The following is a 24,757-nucleotide window of genomic DNA, read 5'->3' on the forward strand; positions in this document are numbered from 1 at the left end:
GCCTGTAGGAAAGAGTCCTCAATTTGCCCTTATCAGCACGCACACGTGTGTACTGTGAATCAGCTACATACTTCTTGATTGCCAAGACACTTCATCTTGATCATCGCACAATGTTGATTGTAGTCATGCCTTGACCTAAACACTCCACAATTTGTTGCTTCTCAGCAGCCGACACATCCTTTTTCTTTCCCATTTTGGCAGAAAATGTAGGCTGCTTAATAATGTGGGACAGCCTTCTTAAGTAGTCTTGCCTTTTATTGGACACACCTGCCAAACTAATTAGCACAGGTGTCTGCAAATGCTTACAGTGATATATTGAGCCTTGACACACATCACCATCAATGAGTTTAACTGACAAATAAACAAATTCTTCCCTTATCACTCCTAAACACTTTTTGCATAATAATTTGGAACACAGTGTACATGTGCTTTTCCACAAAACACCAGTGGTTCACGTAGTGAATCTTACAGTTCTAACTTGCCAACCGTGGTCTGTATGGAATTGTTCAATAAAGGGCCCAAAATTAAGATAACATAGATGGGAGAGGTCTCTATGAATAGGAATTCCTAAGTATTTGATACCCTGTGAGGGCCAGGCAAAGGGAAAGTTGGACTGGATGGAATCCTGTATGGATTTGGGGAGGGAGACATTGAGGGCCTCAGACTTCGCTGCATTGATTTTAAAATTTGACCATGTAACAAAGTGATCTATTTCAGCCATAACAGCATGGATGGATATATGTGATTGAGTGATATATACTAGGACATCATCAGCAAATAGAGAGCACTTGTACTCGGTGCCTCCCACCTCAATCCACCTAATATTGGGGTTATGGCGAATTGATGAGAGCAGGTGCTCCGTCACTAGGATGTATAAGAGAGGGGACAGAGGACATCCCTGCCTTGTCCCATTGGTGATATGAAAGGTGATGAAAATGTTCTGACGCGCCCCCTGGGCCTTGGGACACCCGGAGCCGGACCCTTTTTGGTGGATGCTGGTGGTTGTAGTCTCCGTGGCGGCGACCCGGTTCCGTGGCTCAGGGTGGTCAAACCAGTGGCGGAACTATTTATGTGGTTTTGATGTTTAAATGTCCGACTAAGCCACCCGTGGATTGCGGTCAGAGTGAACCGCCGCTGCAGGGCAGACCGCTGAGGCTGGTGTTGTGGGTGCAGCAGAGCGTAGCATAACTCCCCATGGGAGGAGTATAGCCTCAGGGCAGTGTATGCGGAGGATGGGGGTGATGGTGCAGGGCAGCAGCAGTAACGACACGGAGTCAGTGATGCAGTCCAGGGCCTTTACTCACAGTTCTTATTATCCAGACCACGTCTGCAGGTAACGGCTGCCCACGTCGTACTGTGCTCACCAGGTGAGGGGCTCAGACAACTCCCAGATAACTTTGGAGCGCTTCACAGGACCCCCTTTGTGTGTCCTTTGTCTGGCCTTTCTTACCAACCCTTCTGTCCGTCGGCCTCGGGCCTCCTCTTGGTAAACTTGGCACCAGTTTTCCTGACCCTATGTGCTGCCTTCCTAGCGGATGTAGCGAGGGGCTGCGCCACATAAAATGTCACAGCCTCCGGTTTCTAGCTGAGGGTCATTTCCCGCCTCCACTAGTTTCGGGGACCGGTCTCCCCCTTTGGCCTGACCCCTCCACGCAGGTGGATTCGGGCGTGCGGTGGCGACTCGCCCGTCCGCACCCCTGGGATCCCTTCGTTCCTCGTTCCTGGAGCCTTCTCCGCTCCTCTTCCTTCCTTCTCCCTCTTCCAGGCCTGGGCCTCTGTTACTAGGCCCGCCTCCGGAGCAGAGCTCATGCAGAGCCCCTGCTCCCTGTCACTTCTGCTCAGACTTCCCTGCACTGAACTAAGATGGTGCCCACCTTTTATACTCCCTTCTCAATGCACCCAGGAACTGCTTCTTCCCTGCTCCTGCACTACAGGGTTCCCCTTCCTCAGTGTTCCCTCCCCCCACTCCAGCCAGGGACAGGGACTGTCGTGCCCATCTCAGGGGCATATTGGTCGCCCTGCCCCACGGCAATGTGGTGTAATGCATGCAGGTGTCGGGTCCTGATCCGCACTCCATCCTTACCTGAGAGTGAGATATCACACCTCTGGGTGAGGTGCAATACCTCTGTAGCAACCGAGCCCTCAGGGTGCTACAGTTCCATTTATCTTCAGCCTAGGTGACGTATTGCGATACAGGGCCGTGATTTTGGCTATAAAAGGGTCCCCTAGACCCCTACCCCAAACTTTTTAAGAGAATAATATATGGCATGCCAGGAGTCTCTATGGAATGCATTCTCAGCATCCAACGAGAGTATCTAATTACAAATTTTTAACTGCATCTAGCCCAGGAAATACTTTGTGCCTAGTAGCAGTGTCTGCTAGTCAGCGGATTATCCCGGCTGTTAAGCAAGCTACACCACCTGTAGTTTGGACACTTAATTTTTTCAAAGGAAATGCTTCGGGACCACGGGATACTCAGTGAAGAGCATCAGGAGGCACCCCAAGGCATAGGGGCTGGGACAGGCAGTAGGATGCCTTGCGGTGGACAGCCGAGCTCGATCCTTATAAAAGCTTTTTAACTGCAGCAGCTTTAGTGGACGCTACTGGAGCTGGAATTACGCGGCTGCTGGCATGAGACTTGCCCTCCAATAGATCCTTGTAAATGGATTTAAAGTGTATTCATTCAAATTAGAGAGACAATTTAAATTAAAAAGCTTAGAGCTGCCTCCACCACAGGGGGGCTCGCTCGACCCACCAGCGGACAGGCACCAGTATTGGGAGAGGGGGGCTGGCCGTCAGGGTTCACCCGGCGACACGGAGGTGGCACGGGCAGGAGCGGACTGGCCGTGTCGGTTTCTCGCTTTTTGGATTTTAGAAGGGCATGACATGCCTATATCTGTGTCTCCCCCTCCTTTTACTCCTCCACCTCTTTTCTTTTCGCATGACTATATGTACTTGTCACTTTTCCATGTGTTAGTTATGTCTTCTGAGCAGTTTGTCAGCTTTTGGACACCTTTGAAGGTGTTTTCTATGTGTTTCTATGTGTTTTTGTTTGCCTGCCATTGGTTTTAACGGTGTTCGTAGGTGTTCGATGAACAGTTTGACGAACAGTTCGGCGAATATACGGGTGTTCGACGAACCGAACTTAACTCGAACACTACGGGGGTGGCTCAACACTACTCCCAACCTGTCACAAAAAGCACGCCAAAAGCGAGCCACAAACTGAGGTCCTCTATCAGAAACAATATCCGTGGGGACACCATGGAGCTTGACAACCTCCTTAACAAATGCCTTAGCGAGTGTCTTGGCGCAGGACAACTTAATGAATGGAACCAAATGACACATCTTACTAAAACGGTCCACGACAACCCAGATGACAGTAAAACCCCCAGACACAGGAAGATCAGTAATAAAATCCATAGTGAGATGCGTCCAAGGCGCACTAGGAACCTCCAGAGGGCAAAGCAACCCCGCAGCAGGAGTATGTGAAGCCTTTGACCTAGAACACACAGTACACTGACGCACCCACTTGATGACTTCCTTCTGCCATCCAGGCCACCAAAAACTGCGACTGATAAGTCTCTTAGTCTCCAAAACTCCTGGATGACCTGCCAACCGAGACTCATGACACTCCACAAACAAATCTCTCCTAAAGTCTCTAGGCACGAACAACCTCCCATGCAGAGTGTTAGATGGAGCATCATCTTGAGCATTCAGAATCCCATTCTCCAAATCAGAGTCCAATGCCGCCACCACAACTCCTTTCTGCAAAATGCTCTCCTCCTCCTCGGCACCGACCATAGGAGAGAAGCTGCGAGATAAAGCATCGGCTTTAACATTCTTAGTACCAGGGATATAGGTAACAGAAAAATGAAACCGAGAAAAAAAAAGTGCCCACCTAGCTTGACGGGCATTCAAGCGCTTGGCAGCATCCAGATAGATCAAATTGTTAAGATCTGTGAAAACCTGAAGAGAAAATCTGGCGCCTTCCAAAAAATGACGCCAGTGTTCAAACGCAAGTTTAATAGCCAGCAACTCCCGATTTCCAACATCATAATTCAGTTAGGTTTCCGAATTTTTTTTCGAAAAGAAGGCACAAGGATGTACTCCATCCTCGTTCTCTTGAGACAAAACTGCTCCGACCCCCACTGATGAAGCATCGACCTCAACCAAAAATGGCTTGGTCTCAAAATGCAGGTGCATTGGTAAGACCAAAAGGCATCACCAGATTCTCAAAATAACTTACCGGAGTGTTAAAAGCAGTTTTCCATTCATCACCCTCCTTCACACGTAACAAATTGTATGCCCCTCGGAGATCAATTTTTGAGAATCACTTGGCTCCCACTAACTGGTTAAACAAGTCAGGAATTAACGGCAATGGGTAGGAACTGGGTACTGTAATTTTATTAATTTCACGAAAATCCAGACATGGACGTAAACCGCCGTCCTTTTTTTTAACAAAGAAGAATCCGCCTGCCACGGGCGACTTAGAAGGTCTAATGTGACCAGCTGCCAGGCTAGCCTCTATGTACTCCTCCAAGGCCTTTCTTTCAGGGATAGTCAGATTAAACAAGCAACTTTCGGGAAGAGTAGCACCCGGAACAATCTCAATGGCGCAATCATAATCCCTATGAGGAGGTAAAACTTGCGACTCTTCCTCTGTAAAAACCCTCCAAAAATCTTGAATAGGTCTTGGTAATTCCCCTTTTTCCACAGCCGCAATGTGACCATTACAACATTTATCATAGCACTTCAGACTCCAAGACTTAATCACATTAGTAGACCAGTCCAATAAAGGATTGTGCAGTTTTAACCAAGGCAATCCTAGAACAACTGGAGAGGGCAAATTATCCAAAACAACCAAGTCCAAAATTTCTTGGTAAACACCATTGATAGTGAGAGGAAATGCAGCAGTCTTGTGAGTTATACATTTCAAAGGAGTGTTATCAATTGCAACCACAGAAATAGGAGATGAAAAAGGTTTGGATTTCAATTTAAGTTTTTCCAAAAACCCTTTATCAATCACATTAAGTGTTGAACCACAATCCACAAATACCTGAAATTCAATCAAATCTCCCTGCAGAGCAGTACTCCCAGAAAGGAACACTCCTGCAGAGGGTAAACAAGCTATACGGGCGTAACTGACCTTTTTTTTTCTTTACTTAAACGACGCTCACAATACTGAATCAAATGATCAGCTTTACCACAATAAAGACACAAACCTTCGGCGAATCTCCGGTCTCTTTCTTGAGAGGGGAGCGACTTCGCCCCAACCTCCATCGGTTCTCTGCTGTCAGAGTAGATTTTCTGGAAACTAGGACCTGAAGTTACAGGAGTTTTTACATCATTGACCCTGGACCTTATTCTCCTGTCCACACGAACAGCTAACTGCATAGCTTGTTGCATAGTCTCAGGTGCAGGGAATGCAATTAGCAAATCCTTAACCCTTTCACTCAGACCATCAAGAAATAAACATTTCAGCGCCGAATCATTCCATTTAACTTCTGAGGCCCATCTCCTTAAGTGTGTGCTATAAATTTCAACATCATCTGACCCCTGATTCAAACATCTAAGTTCTGATTCAGCAGATGAAATTCGATCAGGATCGTCATATAATAGCCCCATAGCCGAAAAAAATTCCTCAACAGAACTTAAACACGGATCATTAGGCTGGAGAGAAAAGGCCCAACCCTGTGGTTCATTGCGCAAAAGTGACATAATAAAACCAATGCGCTGTGATTCATTCCCAGAGGACCTTGGTCTCAAACAAAAATATAACAAACAAGCAATTTTAAAGGAAAAAAAATCTTGCTGTTTACCATAAAAAAACATCAGGCAGTCCTACCTTTGGTTCGACAAAATGCGCTCCAGGACAGCTACTCACGTGTTGCTGAAGCTCAGCCATCTCTAGAGACAATCCCTGCAGGCGTTGAGCCAAATCCTGGACGGAAACCATACTGATCCCCGAATTTCTTTCCTTTTAGTTTTTTTTTGGGCTGGACTTACTGTTATGATCTGCAACATAAACTAAGGAAAGAAGGGGAAAAGCTGTCTCTTCAGTAAGACTAAACTGAATCCCTATGATGTAGCGGCAGCCTGTTCCTTGTGAACAGACCCGCCTTCGTCCTCGGCTAGTCTGAACGGAGACCTATAGAATAAAGGGAGGGGTCCCTAAAAGAACTAAGGACTAGGACAATATGGCACAACTCCTAACAGAAGTTGTTGCAGAGCAAAAGACAAACAGACAAAAAGTACTAGAGGTCCCAGAGGACCAAGCGAATTAGACAGAGATAGGCACCAAATCACCTGTCTAGAGAGACAGGCAAAAAACACTGAAGTCCAGCAAAGCCAGAAGGGTGTAGCTGAAATATATAGGCAGCTGGTCACGTGACCGCAAAACACAAGATAGCAAAAACTAACAGGAGGGTTCTAACATGAACGCTGCGGTGGGAAGTGGACGTGGACATTGATGCTGTTTCTTGAGAAACTGCCATAACAAGTGAAGACTGAGAGGAGGGGGCATCTTTGCATGCAGTATGGACAGGGGATTGCCTTGCACACACAACAGGGGGTTCTATTGCATGCACAACAGCGGAAGAAACAGTGATGACACCCGCTAACACTGGTCGTGGACCCTGGGGTTCGCCCCACAAAGTGGGGTGCTTTGCTGACATGTGCCTGATCATGCTGGTGGTGATCAGGCTGGTAGTTTTGTCACCCCTGCTGATGCTGGCATGGCAGGTGGTACAAATGGCCTTTTTGGGGTTATTGGCAGAGTCTTTAAAAAAATTCCAAACTCTGGAAGACCTACAGGTTGTACTGGCAACGTCCCTCGTGTTGCTGTTACGGGGAACTGTTGCCTGCCTTCTGTGTGCGGCCACCACACTGCTTCTTCCTGCCTGTTGGGGTACTCTGCCTCCCTCACCCTGTGTGCTGCTGGCCTCGATCTGCATGTCCTCCTGCCACGTTGGGTCAGTTACTAGATCATCCACCACCTCCTCCTCTTCCACTTGCGCACCACGATCCTCCTCCTCACTTCCTGGCAATTGTGTCTGTCATTGTCCACCTCTTGTGACAAATTTCCAGCGTCGACTTCCTGTGGCCGTGGATGTTCAAATATTTTGGCATCGCTACATGGGATCTCCTTTTCCACCACTTCAAGCGGAGCAGGCGAGGGGCACAAATCTGGAAATGGACCAGTGAACTGCTCTTCAGAGTGTCCAAGTGTGGGATCAGTTGCTGTCTGACGACACTCGGCATGGTGGGAGGAAGGAGCATCAGGCTGAGGAGGAGTATGCGGTCGAGACTCACGGCTTCTAAGGGTTGACCATGTGGATGACAGACCGGAGATGGTGGTGCCCATGTAACTGGAAGTATCTGCTATCCAATTAATAACCTGTTCACACTGATCAGTTCGCAATACTGGTGTTGTTCTGTGCTTCCCTAGTAATTCAGTCAAGAAGTGGGAGCGAGAAGATGTGGCTGTTGGTTGTGGCACATTTTCACCTTGGCCACGGCCCCGTCCTCTGCACGCACCATCACCAGAACGTCCAGTTCCACGTCCCTTGCCACACGCCTTGCCCATTGTAAAGGAAGTAAAATAGCTTACACTTGCATTATCAATGGAAAAATGGTAATAAAAAGGAGATTAGAACCGTGGAAGAGGAAAACCACAGTTCTATTTCTCTGGCCTACACCTGACTCTTTTAAACAATCTGAAAAATCAGGGAGACACTATTAGTTTTTTTTTACGGCAAAAAATGGCAAAAGCAGAATAATAGAGATTTTTTACCGGGGATGGCAAAACCACAGTTATTGTTTACTGGGGTATACCACACTTTTTTAAATAGAGATATTTATGGCTGAACAGTGAGCGACACACTCAAACTGTTTTTTTTAGATACAAATGGCCCAAAAATGGAAAATACAGAGGTTTGAACCGTGGAACTGCAAAACCACACTTCTGTTTCTCTGGCCTACACCAAACTATTTTCAACAGATATATTTGTGTCTGAAAAATCAGGGAGACACTATTAGTTTTTTTTACGGCAAAAAATGCCAAAAGCAGGATAATAGAGATTTTTTACCGTGGAACAGCAAAACCACAGTTATAATTTACTGGTGTATATCAGACTTCTTTAAATATATATATTTGCGGCTGAACAGTGAGCGACACACTCAAACTGTTTTTTTTTTAGATACAAATGGCCCAAAAGTGGATAATACAGAGGTTTGAACCGTGGAACTGCAAAGCCACACTTCTGTTTCTCTGGCCTACACCAGACTATTTTCAACAGATATAATTGTGTCTGAAAAATCAGGGAGACACTATTAGTTTTTTTTTTACGCCAAAAAATGCCAAAAGCAAGATAATAGAGATTTTTTACAGTGGAACAGCAAAACCACAGTTATAATTTACTGGTGTATACCAGACTTTTTAAAATATATATATTTGCGGTTGAACAGTGAGCGACACACTCAAACTGTTTTTTTTTAGATGCAAATGGCCCAAAAGTGGATAATACAGAGGTTTGAACCATGGAACTGCAAAACCACACTTCTGTTTCTCTGACCTACACCAGACTATTTTCAACAGATATATTTGTGTCTGAAAAATCAGGGAGACACTATTAGGTTTTTTTACGCCAAAAATTGGCAAAAGCAGGATAATAGAGATTTTTTACTGTGGAACAGCAAAACCACAGTTATAATTTACTGGTGTATACCAGACTTTTTTAAATATATATATTTGCGGCTGAACAGTGAGCGACACACTCAAACTGTTTTTTTTTAGATACAAATGGCCCAAAAGAGGATAATACAGAGGTTTGAACCATGGAACTGCAAAACTACACTTCTGTTTCTCTGGCCTACACCAGACTATTTTCAACAGATATATTTGTGTCTGAAAAATCAGGGAGACACTATTAGATTTTTTTTACGGCAAAAAATGGCAAAAGCAGGATAATAGAGATTTTTTACCGTGTAACAGCAAAACCACAGTTATAATTTACTGGTTTATACCTGACTTTTTTAAATATATATATTTGCGGCTGAACAGTGAGCGACACACTCAAACTGTTTTTTTTTAGATACAAATGGCCCAAAAGTGGATAATACAGAGGTTTGAACCGTGGAACTGCAAAACCACACTTCTGTTTCTCTGGCCTACACCAGACTATTTTCAACAGATATATTTGTGTCTCAAAAATCAGGGAGACACTATTTTTTTTTTTTTGGGGGGGGGGGGACACCAAAAGGTTAATGAGACGGGTATTTATACAGTGTGAAGGAGGAAAAAAAAGAGGATTTAGATGAAAAAAAAGGATTTTTCCTGGCCCCCGAGACCTGGAGCTAAGTCCAGCAATTTCAGCAACAGGAGCACACAGGACTGTAATGCAGCGTTTGCTGGTATAACCACTGCGTCTCCTATACAGCCTGCCTGCCTCCCTGCCTGATATCTGGGATGGATATTAGTCCTGAGAAGGACTGTTTGTTTGATCTGGCAGCCTTTACAGACCCTACACTAACTATTTCGCAGTATATATCTCTCCCTAAATCAGCAGCGCTGTCCCTACACTGTCTGATCCCAGCCGTCTGTGTCCAAGATGGCGGCGCCCGGTTTTAAATACTCGAGGTGACGCTGTACGGCCAGCCAATCAATGTAATGCCCACAACCAACATGGCTGCGCCATTACAGTGACTGGCTGGCAATCCCTGCATGTTCATTTGCTCTGTAAAGAGTGCCCGAGTAACCCGGAAATGCTTGGTGCTCGCCGAACATCCCGAGTAGTGAGATGCTCGGGCGAGTACCGAGCAGTGTCGAGCATGTTCGCTCAACACTACTTACTACCTATAATGCTTAGCTTTCAGGACCCTACTGTGGTTAAAAGGGACTCTTATTATCCTATCTTTCTGTTCTTTAATCTTAGGACACCTTAGCGTACATTTAATATGTATTCACTTGGAGTAATGTTGAATATGCACAAAGCACGATAACAGACCATTCATTTAAGGCATCTTAGTAGCAAAATACCTTGACATGAAGCTGGGAATCTCCACCACTTTGTAGGTAAGGGAACTAATTACAGCTCCAGTAAAAGCTCTGTGTTCTACAATGGGTACATGGACGATTCCTCTGAGTACCAACTGCCTCTGAGCCATTGGTCTCTCCTAGCAAATGATTTATGTTATACCTGCTAAATAGGACTGCCCTCCAGTTGCTTTGCTTATATCATGCTGCTTCCTATACTGTACACAGTAAATCTCTCTGCTGGAAATCAGACAGCTTCCTAAAAAAGAGAAGAACTTCTCAAGTGCTGATAAAGGGTGATGCTATTTTTATACAGAGATCTCCCTTGCTGGTCCTTTGTGTGCAATTTTTCATCCTTTTCATAATGCTGTAACCTCACAAATTGCTATTGTCTAGAAACAGGTAACAGATATATTATACTATGTTTTCCAGTAGAAAAATTAAGTGGGTAAACATTTTCATAGGTTGCAGTTTAAGACATAAACTATATATGCTTTCTACAGGTTTGTTTGTTCTCAGGTTCACTTTAGTTATATTTGTAGAATTGTATAAAGAAAAACTTATCATGCACATGCTTTACAAAAAAAGCATTACAATAGTTAATACACCAAAGCCAAATTATATTATTCATTGACCCAGTGCCTTATTCAAGCTATTTCTGGCACACCTCCCATACTGCCACCACATGTCATGCTGATTATAATTAGAGGCTTATATTCATATTGTCCCACAATTCCTTGGCTAAAAATCTCTGGTATCTAGGTAGACCTCCAGAACTATTTATAATGAATCTCCCTAACTAATGAGCAGAATGATAGACTATAGTAAAGACTGACACGCATGCAGAGCATGGAAGAGAGAAAAAGAAGAATTTGCATAATAATGCATTATTTTGCCATTTTGCGCTTGTGAAAAGCTGAGTGACACAGCATGTACTTTAATTAACAGGCATTATCATGTGTAGGTATAACAAAAGCATAGTAATGGTAGGTAAGGTAGGTAATGTTACCTGCAACTCTACAGATGGATGGAGGAATGGAGAGGTAGATAGACAGATATAGATTTAAGAGACAGTGTAGGGGTTTTACTCACTTGGGTGTGAGGGGAGGAAAACAGGAAGCATGTTCCTTTAAAAGTTCATGTCGGTTCAGGCAAACAAAGTAAAGTATCCTTAGCAGGTCTCTGCTCCGCTGGGTCTGTGTGGCATACAGGCAGGGTAGCGTCCAGTATCCTGGCTCGGTCTGGAGAAAACCATTCACAGGAGGCCTTCCCCCTCCAAACACACAGACCATGCGCCAAACAAACGGCCTCCATTTTAAAGGTTGTTAACCACACCCAGAGGTGAGGTATGTGGGTAGCTGGACCCGCCCAACTCTCCAAGCTACCCATAACCCGGTTCCAGGTGCATCAAACAATCCTCTTAGTGCTTACATGCACTAGAGAAACACTCCGGGTTACATCACAGAGACCAGCCATCTCTGTGACACATACCTCCCATCGACTACGCGACCATTAGCCACCTTACAACAGATACAGAGATTAGATAGAGATAAGAGAGGATGATAGATAGATATAAAGACTAGATAGATAGATAGATAGAAAGAAAGAAGAAAGAAAGAAAGAAAGAAAGAAAGAAAGAAAGAAAGAAAGAAAGAAAGAAAGAAAGATTAGAAAGATAGCTATACTAGAGAGGTTATGTAGATAAAATAATAAAAGGTATAGATAAAGAGATTGGATAGATAACTAGATAGATAAAATAGATAGATAATATATACTGTATATACTGGAGAAAGAAGGACAAAGATTAGATAGATGGATAGATAGATACAATAGATATGATAGCGAGAGAATGATAAAGATCAGATAAGATGTAGAGATAATTTCTTTGTCAAAACGATCTTGAATGATTGGCTGTTTTCTTGAATGTTTTAATGAAGAGTAACAGTTATGTCCAAAACACTAAACCATAATCCATGCAATTATAGGTAGATTCATCTCACATGGAAATTATATGTAAATGGACAGAATAGATATCGAACATTTGGTGTGCTGCCTTCATCTTTTTTGGATAAGTTTTGAGGTTTGGTATTGCCAATGCCTATTAGGCGTTGCACCTACTATTTTTTGCCTTGCTGGTGCTGCACCTGTATTTTGCCATTTAGATAGATACTTTAGATAGATACTGTAGATAGATACTATAGATAATGTAGATAGCTAGCTAGCTAGCTAGCTAGATACTGTAGATAGATAGATAGGTAGATAGACAGATAGACACCTAGACAGATCTGCCATCTATGTATCTGTGTGTCTTCTTGTATCTAATAAACGTGTCGAGTTCTGATTTCTTTCGCCAATGATGATTTCCGTTTTCCAAATTGTACCTCCTATACAGAAGTCCATATGTACGAGAACAGTGGCTAATGGGATGTTGTTCAAGCCTTTCAGAAATAATTAAGTGAAGAAGTGAATGCATTGCTGGTAAAGTTGTCCTAGATAACTCACTGCAGAGAGACACAATAGATCCGCCTGTTTCCTTTGGAGGTCTGCTAGGTATTGTCTGGAGCTTATAGAAAATACATAGAGAGAAAGTCTTTGCAAACGAGAAATGGCTAAATTAAGCAGAGGAAGGTGTGATTTGTGCTATCATACAGCCCAGCTGCTCTCCTGGCTAGCTCCACTCTCCACATCACCTCTCCTGCTTTTGTGTTGCAGCCCAAAGTCACTGCTTGCAGGAATCTTCCCTTTTCTTTTGCATGAATCTAAATTTAGCTGTGTGGAAGGTTATGGTTCTGTGGAATACCATGGAGCAATTGAAGCCCACAGTACAGAGTGAACAATCACTACAGGGTTTGCTGGAGGCTTGAAGAGACAGAGACTGTCAGCCAGTATTGACTATGGGAGGAGAGGGGAGAGCTGGCTCTGGGTGCTGCTGCCTGTTATCTAGTGAAGGGGCTGGTGTCTGATAACTTTGGGTAATACAAATACAGAGGCATTTTGTGCAGATTACACTAATCCATTCCTCTGGTTAGGAGCTGAGTGGGGAAGGTCACAGCTGTGCTGAGCTGCAGCAGTCGGGATAAAGCAGACTCTGGTGGACTGGGAGCTCCCAGGGATAATCATCAGGAGTCACCAGTCACCAGCACCCTCCTCTCTCCACCACTACCACCTCACCCACCACCTCCTCTTCCACATTTCAGCCCTCCCCCATTGCACTTTCTTCCAAAACATCCTTGTTTATAAACTTTGATGGAGAATTACACACCAGGCTGGAAAAATGCCTGTAATGAAAGGATTACTAGCACCTCAGAACACCTTCCTAGATACTATAGCGACTAGATTCGACGGAACACGTAAGTCCTCACTTTGTTTGATGATCTTGTCTGTCTATGGGTCAGGTTCAACTATGTACATGGATGCAAAGGGTGTAAACAGGGAAGAACTTACTGTACAGCCATTACATGTGTAGATGACAAATATGTGTGTTCTCCTGTATAATACTGAGGAGCCAGGAGGGGATCAGACTTCCCAGCAAGTCTAGGAGAGCCTGGGGTGGGATTTCAGCACCGTGGACAGCTCAGCCCAGTAACTCTCCATACGATTGTTCTTCTTACAATACATCAGTGAGGAGAAGATAGATCAGATAGATGTTCTATGTATTGTCCTTGTTCTTAACTTTAGGCAGATACAATCTTGGTGGGGATTATGGAAATTTCTTTATAGAAGGATGATTACATTCTAGCAGTGAACAGATGCTGATGGAAGAGAATCAGTCATTAGTTAACCATTAGGCTGCTTTCCTTACTTGCTCAAGGAAGTTTTATTTGATGTCAGCAGCATAGTCAGGTTAACCTCACAGGGAATGGATTGTGCTTGTAGGGCTAACTAGCTTTCACTTGTAAGAGCTGATATCTATATGGTAGAAAAGGTGTGGGATTAAAAATGCAAAGCTTGATAGATGATAGAGAAATAGATACAGTAGTAAGCAGATAGAAAGATAGAGATGGTGAGATAGATGGATGGATAGATAGATAAATAGATAGGGATGGTGAGATGGATGGATGGACAGATAGATAGATAGATACAGAGAGATAAAGCTATAGTCTGTGAAATGTACAGTAGATAGATACAGTGAGAAGTAAGTAGGTAGATAGATAGATAGATAGATATGGTGAGATGGATGGGCAGATAGATAGATAGATAGATAGATAGATAGATAGATAGATAGCTATAGAGAGTCAGTGAGATGTAGATAAATGTATATATAGATTTAGTGAGCTTTAGATACAGGTAGGTAGATAGGTAGACAAATAGATAGATACAGATGGATAGATATAGATAGTGAGATGTAAATAGATGCCAGATAGAGATAGGTGTAGATAGAGGTAGGTAAATAGATTGATATAGATCAATAGATAGATTGTGAGATGTAGATAGATCGATCATTAAGAACTGGAACAATATTAAATGGGTTGTTATACAATTTGCGTATGTCTTACATTGTATCAATACACATAATTATCATGTGAATTAAATGTTGTATAGCCATATAATGCATTTAATAATGACATTTAGATCATGTATTTATATTGTATGATACTGACGAGCAAGAATACCACACACCCCATTTTGCCTTCCTAGGGGTGCAGACTTGTGATTTCAGCACTATAGACTGTCATTTTTGGCCCAGTAATGTATCTTAGTATGAATGTTTATTGTTATAACACTTTTAACTACAGGAAAAATATGGCTTTGAAGTGTGTTAGAAAATAGGTATAAAGATAATCAAAACTGAGAGTCCTCAGTAGTTGATATCTTTTTATGACTGACTGAAAAGATGGTAACAAATAGCAGGCTTTCCAGACTTCTCTTCATCAGGCATAGTAAAACTCTTCAGATTTTGTGTTATTCTATGGCTGATGAAGAGACCTGAGTAGTTTGGAAAGCTTTCTATTTGTTACCATCTTTTCAGTTAGCCATTAAAATGTATCAACTACTGAAAATTCTCAATATGGATAATTTTTTACCACTTTTAACTATGTTACAATGACTTTATTCTATAAAACTTTCTACTCTTGTTTATAAAGCCACAATATTCTTTGCAATTTGATACATTAATCAGATGCTCCTGCTATTCTGCTTTTATAGCTTTCTCTAGGCAAGGAAAAGCCTATTAGTCCTCATACTCCAGGAGCTTAGGTCTATTGTCCAGCAGCCTCTTTCTTTACAACTATGGGATGTACAGTACATGAGTGATAGTTCTAGGTTCTTCAGGAACCATACATATTAATATGACTGCATAGATGTTAATTGGAGTGCGTCGGGCCATGAACTTAATAAAAGTGTCTATCAACCCCAGCAATTTTGTATATCTGCAATAATGGATACTCAGGAGCCTGTAAATAAATCCTTTATTCTCTAGGAATACGATTAGTCAGTCTGTAAAAGTGATTGAAGGGAAACAATGTTTAATAAGGTTAATCTCAAGACTAATATTTTGAAGATGTTGAAAATAAACACGGATATCATGTTTGCTATCAGGAAAAATAATTGCATGCAACCAACTTCTTGGTGTTTTACTGCTGGGCTTATAGACACATCGCAAACCTTAAAATCACACACAGGTGTAGGGATATATAATTGTCAGTGCAGCAGAGTTGAGTTTGTCACTTGGTTCAGATTACATTGATATGACTTTCTAATGGTTTTCAGTAAATCCAGTCTGTTATCTTAATGCTGAGTTACTAATGTGCACAACACAGATTAAAAATTAAGAATACATTATTTTTTTAAATATTATAATTTGCAATCAGCTTGCCTCCAACCTTGGAATTAATATTAAAAATTCAATGGAAAGACGTCTGTGCAAACATCTGCTGGATTATAAATTTGCATAAATGTTGTGCCCAATATTGACTCCTTCTAACCACTGAATTTCCTTAGATTGATCTGTTTTGTGTGCAAAATGAAACTGCTAATAATATAGTGTTTTATTTCATTCATTTTGTTAGATTACTTCTGGTGCTCTAGATCATACGCAGATGACTGAAGTTAATGCACCCTTTTAATTTAAGCATATCACATTGGAAGGATGCAGTATGCTGTCATCAATGATAGACTAATCCAGTACTGAATCTCTAATCCAAGGGAGAATTAATTATAATTCTGACCAACCATGCAGAAAGGGAATCCAGATTTCATCTGCAAATATGCCTCACTTAAGGCTTAACTCTGTTCTTAAATCATATTTTACACAACACATATTGACTTAACACAGTTTCATTTAATGAAACAAAAGATGATATTTTTTATATAAGACTCAAGGTTACATAGATGGAGAGACTACTATATGGCCTATAGGAGCTTGTACTCCAAAAGTCCTCAGTCGAACCTTTTTTCTCGTCCTTAATAATTACATGTAGTTATATAACATGTATATTATTTCATAATGCTGACATATGAAGTTTACAAATCACCAAACTATAAGTAGACAAATAGCAATGTTGGCCTCTACATATGACAGAATATCTGGACACAATTGAATTTTATTTTTTTTCTAAGGGAAAAATCACAATACTTGACTTTCATTTGCTGATTGTATAAAATATTATACATATCATTGGTCCTGGCTGGGTGACTGTTGACATCTGCTTATCCAAAGCTGATTTTGCCATTAAATAATGGTCTTTTGTGTATTGTGATAATACAGTGTTGTGTATATTCAGAAGTAGCTTTGGTGCATCATGCAAAATGGCTAACTCAATGGGCTTCTTCAGTGGAATGGATAAAGAAGCTTTTTGAAAGGCTAAATATAATTACTACCGGTAGAGTAGATTGCTGAAATCCATTTTTACATGTGAAGAAAGGAATATATGTGTCCGATGGATGTCTTCATAGATGCTATCACTTGGCCATCTGTCACTCATGGGACTCCATGTTGAAAAAAATACTTTTAACAAGTACATTTTGTTAGTAGATGGCTTTGACAGATACAGTATCTCTGTTGGATACCAACCATTGGACGTCAATCAACTTGAAAACAGTATAAAATCTGATCCATCTACAGTATCTATGTATGTACTGAATCTATCTAAGTATAATATCCATGTGAGATGAATCTACCTATAATTGCATGGAGTATGATTTAGTGTTTTGGACATAACTGTTACTCTTCATTAAAACATTCAAGAAAACAGCCAATCATTCAAGATCGTTTTGACACGGAAACCATCTCTACAACCTATTTAATTGATATTCTACTGAACAATCAAGTTATAGGTTGCATTCCCAATAACCCTCCATTAGGTTTCCAAAATCATGTTTATTGTTTATGCTATATGTTTAATACATAATTGATAATGTTATATATCTAATACATTAATCACAGTGTTAAAAGGAATAATATTTATATACTATGGAAATTAGAAAAAAAAAATAGGTATGCCAACAGTAAGCAACCAAAGACTTATAATTATGTTGGAAGCTTTTCTGAAATGGAAGTTATAATGTCAGGAAACAAAACTTTCTATTTTATCAGAATGTCAAAATAAGCATTGAGGTTCACTACTGAATGAACACTAATACATTTCAACATATGCTTATTACTCAAGTGGCTGGGATCTGAGATGCAGCTACCAAGCAGAGCACAATAAAATATTTAAATATGAAAAAAGTATTAAGGCGTAATAATAAAGAGGTTAAGTCTAGCTGGAATAGGCAATCTCTCATTCATTCATGCAAGAATAAAGTCTTGAAGTGAGAAAATGCACATGAACTAACGTATCAATCAGATTACTCTGCAAAATGAGCCAGCTTTTTTCATGTTGTCTCTGTGCATTTGCTTTACATTTAAATACGTATATTTTACAAAGTACCACATAATATATAATGGCAAATATACATAAATATAAGTATATAAATAATGCTGTTTAGTAGCCTCAATCATGGAAGCAAGGAGGAACATATACTACATATTATATTAACATAAATGACAACCATGAACTGTTCTAATTTATAAAGATGACTGTATTCTACTTATTTTTTACTTGGAACACATAAAACCTACACACTTTTACAGGCATTGTCCAGGATTTGTTTTTTCTCAAGGCAAGGGATGCTTTTAAATAATAAAGTAACCACTGCAAACTTTTTTATTCCCACCACTTCTCCAGTGCTGTTGCTCTTATGCCCACTGGTCTCCACTTACATTTGGTCAACTAGTCACATAACTTAACCACATGACTCAAGTAACCAACCCCTGGCTTCAGTGGAGTCATCACAATAGTCACAAGGATGGGCGTGATCAGCTGATTATTAGTGCGTATAGGACCGGTATGATAGCTCTGGAACAGCATCAAAATTTAACGTGTTATTACTAGCTAATTTATTACTTTTAAACTTTGTTTGCATTTAGGATAAAATGTTTCTTTGCTAGAGAATCCCTTCAAAGAAAACCTGCCATTTGATTCATGCTCCCTGTACCACAAGCAGCATGAATCAGATGCTGGTTACTCGATTGCAGCCAGGTATGTTCTACTATGAAATGCTACAACGTTCTCCAGTCAGCTTTTCCTTATCATGCTCTAGTAGATTGACAGATTTCTTCCTGTACACTCATGGTGGAGACCTATAAGTCTCCCGGATTGGGGTATGTAGAACCTGGCCGGAGATTGCATTGGAATAATGAGGTCTCGCCCTATCATTGCTGGGAAGCTTTTCATCATACGATTGCTCTGATTCATAACATACCTGGTTGCAATCGCACAGCTCTGATTCATTGTGCCCGTGGCTTTGGCCACATGAATCCAATGACAGGTTCCATTTAAGGTGTTCTTAATATACAGTAAGCCACTACTTAATTTAATGGGTTGTCTGAGACTTGGTTGATGACCTATCCATATGATACCAATGAGAGTATATAATAGATCTCATATATCAGGGCAAAAGAATGACATTCTGAAAAAGTACCAGGAGTTTGAGAATATCTCATTCATTCTTGGACACTTTTTCACCATGTGTTTGGGTTTCACAAATCTTGCAAATCTCATATTGCTCCCAAAATACATTACCTCCTCTATAACCGCTCAGAAGCATAAATAACAACAAACAATGCGGAACAGTTGCTAGTTCTGTGGTTGTTATTACATTTTATGATTATTATGCAACCATGACCAACTAGTTGCTTAAAGTGCTAAAATAAATGGTTGGTGACAAGAAAACCATATAAGCTAACACCTACAGGTAAAAATAGATGGGTTATCTTTAATAATGAGCGAGTATGTTCTGTTAACCCTTTCAGCGAGCATGCTCGGGTGTTTTCCGAGTATCTTCAGCGTGCTCGGGTGTTATGTTTTAGTCTCTCTATGCTCATGATTTGCCACTGTTTGAAAGCTTTAATACATGTGAGGAATGTCTAAGAAGCAGGCATTCCTCACATGTTTCAAAGCTGTCAAACAGTCGCAAATCATGAGCATGGAGTGACTAAAACATAACACCCGAGCACGCTGAAGATACTCGGAAAACACCAGAGCATGCTCGGAAATCTCTATTAACGAGCATGCTCGCTCACCACTAGTTATCTTATATTTGTTGGCATTAACAACAATCATACTCATAAAGTCCATTTAAATGTTCAATCAGAGAACTAACGTTTGTAAGAATGCTTGTTCCTAATTATTGGCACATGTAAGCCTGCTGGCAATAATTGATTGGATCATTTATATACACATAGAAATCATTTATATTGGCAACGCAACATGTAAACAGTGGATATGCTGCTGATAACTTGATGTTGTATATTGTATTAATGATCATTCTGTTCACATCAGAACCCATCTGCCTCTGTAAAGGGGCCAGTAAATGATAGCCGATAGCCTGTGAAATCAGCCCATGAATCATAAAAACTGCTTGGATTTTAAGACATTTTCCAAAAATAGAAAGCTTGTACTGTCACACCACATGGAAGGTGCTATATTTCATAGTAAAGTTAAAGCACCATGCCATGTTTTTTTCTTATTTTACCACTGGAGTTTTGGCACTAATCTAAGTTCCCTTCACATAGCATCATACTCACCAGCGTCCGTCTTCATCTGTTATCAGCACCGCTCCGGTTGTCTTCTGCAGAGCGTGGCCTGCCGGATTGCTCCAGTGTTTACTGGGTGAGTCGGAAGTCACAGCTCATTGTAAGTCTATGAGAGCCAGAACGAGGCCAGAACCAGGCTCTCATAGACTTCATTGAGAACTTGTGACCATTATCTCAGACTTATGGTCAGTCAGAAGATGCTGTTACAGTGGCAGCACTGGGAAGAGCTGAAGACAGTGACTGGTATGTATAATACTAGGGGCAGGGAACTGACATTAGTTGCACCACTCCTGCGCTGCAAGTTAAAAAAAATGGTGGATTGGTGCTTTAAAAAAGATATCAAGTTAGTTCAACCTATTCTCCTGTAATGTTGCCACCACAATAATTTCCTGCATCAAACACTCTCTTCCACAATTTAGTACACTTAACTTATGATATTACTACGTCTAAGAAAGACATCATGACATCTTTTAACAATTTGAATGAGTTCACCACAACAATATCCCTGAGCACAAAGTTCCATAGTAAAACAGCTTTTACAGAAATAAACCTTGATGCTATTATAGAGTGCAATATACCTTAAAGGAAATCTGTCAGTAGGATCAACCCTCCTAAGCCGTCTATATGGGCATAAAGGTCATAGGAAACTGAATAAAACGATACCTAAAATATCTGCAAACCAATATTTTATTCTTCAGAAATCCCCTTTTCATTTAAAATAAACTCTGGAGGCAGATTCTCAGGGAGATTTATGACCGGCCCATAGATCTTAACAGCTCATGTACATATTAAGAAAAATGTGGATTTCTCTGGAATAAGACATCAGATAACAGATGTCAAGATATAATTTTATTCAACTTTTTATGATCCACATGCCCATGTAGATGGCATAGAAAGATAAATCCTACTGACAGATTCCCTTTAAAATTATAGCTTATGGCCTACCTACTGCTTAAAAAAAGTGGGCAGGATTAAACCTGCAGTGATCGGTGATGGCCCCTCTGCTCTGTTGTGAGCTGATTCTGTAATGGATCTGGGGTTTTATCAGAGATCATGAGAACTAGACTGCATACTTGACTTATGCCATTATATGTAGGTAGCATCTCAAAGATTGGATTTTGAGATAGACCTACTCTATGAGTTTTTGTTAGACTAAGGTAGACTATAGCTTGTGCGTTTCACTGCACCAACTCCCCTTCTATGGTTAGGTAGAAACTATATTTTGTAAATATATTTCAATTTAATGGACGTTGATATTCTTATAGTTTTTGATAAGCTTTAAGTTATTTTTTTCCAAGTAAATAACTTGAATTTTGATAAACTAGTATGTCTTCCTTGGCATTACAACATTTAACAGGTTTATACAAAGAGGACAACCTCTTTCAAAATTCAACCATCTCGGAAATATCAGTTTATCAGTGGGGATTACAGCTGCTGCACCTGTTGAAATCAACTGTTATTTGCAAGACGAGCAACAAGTATAATATAGATTTATATAGCACTCACTTAAATGTATGGACGATGACATAATTCATGGTCACACTGAGTCCACCAAAAGCAAGGGGATTTCCATGGGTTCTATACTCTGACTCACAAGTGAAGGTCTTGTTATGATGTCCATATGCTGAATTAGGGCATATTCACGAGGAATGTACAGTTAGGAGAGCTTTTTTATTGAGTTTTCACAGCTAAGTTTCTTTTAGCAAGGTCTGACCATTGTGTAGAAAGAAGCAAAATGGCTTGATTTTTCCAAGCTCTCTTTCTGTGCTGTAAGCACAGTGCCAGTCCAACTTTGAGCTACTCTTTCAGACATTTCAGACAGAATAGTTGCCTTGGATACTTTGTCTTTAAAGTTCAACCTCTTAAATGGGGTTGTCAGGCAGGCAACCCCATTTATATCAGCAACCAACATTTCTTATATTAGCGAGGTCTTCAGTTCAAGGTACCAAGAATGAGAAGAGAACAGTAGCATATATGTTTTACACTGATGAAGACATGACTTATTCTTTCACATTTCAATAAAATATGAATATATTTATAAATATATGAAAAAGTTAAAAACATTATTTTTGCAAATATATATAAAATATTAACTGTGTATGTTTCCTTATATATAGTGTTGATAGCACGACGCAATCACTTCTTTGTTTTTTACCATTTTCTTTTTCTTATGGCTGTACTGTATCAATTAGGAGCTTTGAACATGTGTGTGATAGAGTAAAAGTCAATGTACCCTTAACTGGGTTTGCTCTCTCTTTTCACTCTGGCTAATTGCTTGGTTGCGTTCTGTTCATTTTCAGTCTTTACTCAAAGACATTTTATGTCACTTCAATTTTGTAATAGATCTCAGGAAACAGTTGTCAATTCTTGTTTTTATACATAAGGCTATAGATAAAAGTTGCTTATTATCGTTCTTTGGAAAAAAAACAAAACAAAAGAACAAAACAAAAAAAAAACAGTGCAAATTTGGCTGACATGACTGACATGAATACATTTCCATGTTACTTTAATTTTTCTTGAGTTTTCATCATATAGCTATATAACATTTGTGTGTCTTCTATAATGTTCGATATTGCTAATAATGCAGGTTGTTGCATGTTGTAAGTACCAAAGAGGCAGCCAATGCAGCAGCCATGGGGTCCTTGGCGAGAGCTAGTTAAGCACATCTTGGTCGCAATTAGGTAGCAAGAACCCATTCGTTGCTTTGTGGCCTTCTCCTTTCTACAGGATGCATGCCACTAGTCTATTCTACCCATTATGTGTGATAATTTGATAACATTTGACATGACAATACTAGCAACACTACCTTTTAATGTACTTCTATTATAATTTCAAGTAAGTCACTTACGCACTGCCCCTTATTATTAGCATTTTGGTTCAGTCTGTAATCCACTTACCGAATTAATCTTAGGAGAAATTTAGTAAAAATATGCTCAGATTTTTCTCTCAAAGGATCTTCAAATAATATTAATTATTCAATAAAAGTTATAAAAAGACCTTTAACTTTATAAAATATTTTTCTCAGCGCTAACAGTATATTAGGGATATAATATATATTTACCATGCCATTATTTTTTTAAATCTCCATTAACTTTTACATTAAAACAGAATTAAAAATAGCTATACAATTTTCATATGAAGGCAGCTACAAGGAACAATTCAAATGACAATTATATTTAATATTTATATTGGGCTTTAAACAGATATATAGACAATATACACTGTTTACTTACAATTGCTCATTTTGCCATTCTACCAAGTTAATTCTTCTGTTTTCTCTGCTCTACAGTGGGGAAAAAGTATTTAGTCAGCCACCAATTGCGCAAGTTTTCCCACTTAAAAAGATGAGAGAGGCCTGTAATTGACATCATAGGTAGACCTCAAGTATGACAGACAAAATGAGAAAACAAATCCTGAAAATCACATTGTCTGATTTGGAAAGAATTTTTTTTCAAATTTTGGTGGAAAATAAGTATTTGGTCAATTACAAACAAGCAAGATTTCTGGTTCTCACAGACCTGTAACTTCTTCTTAAGGCTCCTCTGTCCTCCACTCATTACCTGTAGTACTGGCTCCTGTTTGAACTTGTTATCAGTATAAAAGATACCTGTCCGCAACCTCAAACAGTCACACTCCAAACTCCACTATGGTGAAGACCAAAGAGCTGTCGAAGGACACCAGAAACAAAATTGTAGCCCTGAACCAGGCTGGGAAGACTGAATATGCAATAGACAAGAAGCTTAGTGTAAAGAAATCAACTGTAGGAGCAATAGTTAGAAAATGGAAGACATACAAGACCACTGATAATCTCCCTCGATCTGGGGCTCCACACAAGATCTCACCCAGTGGGGTCAAAATGATCTCAAGAACAGAGAGCAAAAATCCCAGAACCACATGGGGGGACCTAGTGAATGACCTGCAGAGAGCTGGGACCAACATTGCACAGGCTACCATCAGTAACACACTACGCCGCCAGGTACTTGGATCCTGCAGTGCCAGACGTGTCCCCCTGCTTAAGCAATTACGTGTCTGGGCCCGTCTGAAGTTTGCTAGAGAGCATTTGGATGATCTAGAAGAGTATTGGGAGAATGTCATATGGTCAGATGAAACCAAAGTAGAACTGTTTGGTAGAAATACAACTCGTCGTTTTTGGAGGAGAAAGAATGCTGAGTTGCATCCAAAGAACACCATACCTACTGTGAAGCATGGGGGTGGCAACATCATGCTTTGGGGCTGTTTCTCTGCCAAGGGACCAGGACAACTGATCCGTGTACATGAAAGAATGAATGGGGCCATGTATCGTGAGATTTTGAGAGAAAACCTCCTTCCATCAGCAAGGGCATTGAAGATGAAACATGGCTGGGTCTTTCAGCATGACAATGATCCCAAGCACACCACCAGGGCAACGAAGGAGTGGCTTTGTAAGAAGCATTTCAAGGTCCTGGAGTGGCCTAGCCAGTCTCAAGATCTAAACCCTATAGAAAACCTTTGGAGGGAGTTGAAAGTGCGTGTTGCCCAGCGACAGCCCCAAAACATCACTGCTCTAGAGGAGATCTGCATGGAGGAATGGGCCAACATACCAGCAACAGTGTGTCCCAACCTTGTGAAGACTTACAGAAAACGTTTGACCTCTGTCATTGCCAACA

At 40.6% G+C, this 24,757-nt stretch overlaps 1 protein-coding gene across 1 annotated transcript in view; it reads left to right on the forward strand.

Moving 5' to 3' along the window:
• The first annotated feature begins 12,732 nt into the window (after positions 1-12,732).
• KCNH8 (potassium voltage-gated channel subfamily H member 8) overlaps positions 12,733-24,757 on the forward strand; it is a 715,304-nt gene continuing 703,279 nt past the window's right edge. The window contains exon 1 of the mRNA XM_073677958.1: positions 12,733-13,383. Coding sequence (XP_073534059.1) covers positions 13,308-13,383 — 76 coding nt within the window. The 5' untranslated portion in view covers positions 12,733-13,307. The remainder of the gene's footprint in view (positions 13,384-24,757) is intronic.

The sequence above is a fragment of the Phyllobates terribilis genome, unplaced genomic scaffold, assembly GCF_046119375.1.
Source record: "Phyllobates terribilis strain yellow unplaced genomic scaffold, ASM4611937v1 Scaffold_4__5_contigs__length_816908805, whole genome shotgun sequence".
Taxonomy (NCBI): domain Eukaryota; kingdom Metazoa; phylum Chordata; class Amphibia; order Anura; family Dendrobatidae; genus Phyllobates; species Phyllobates terribilis.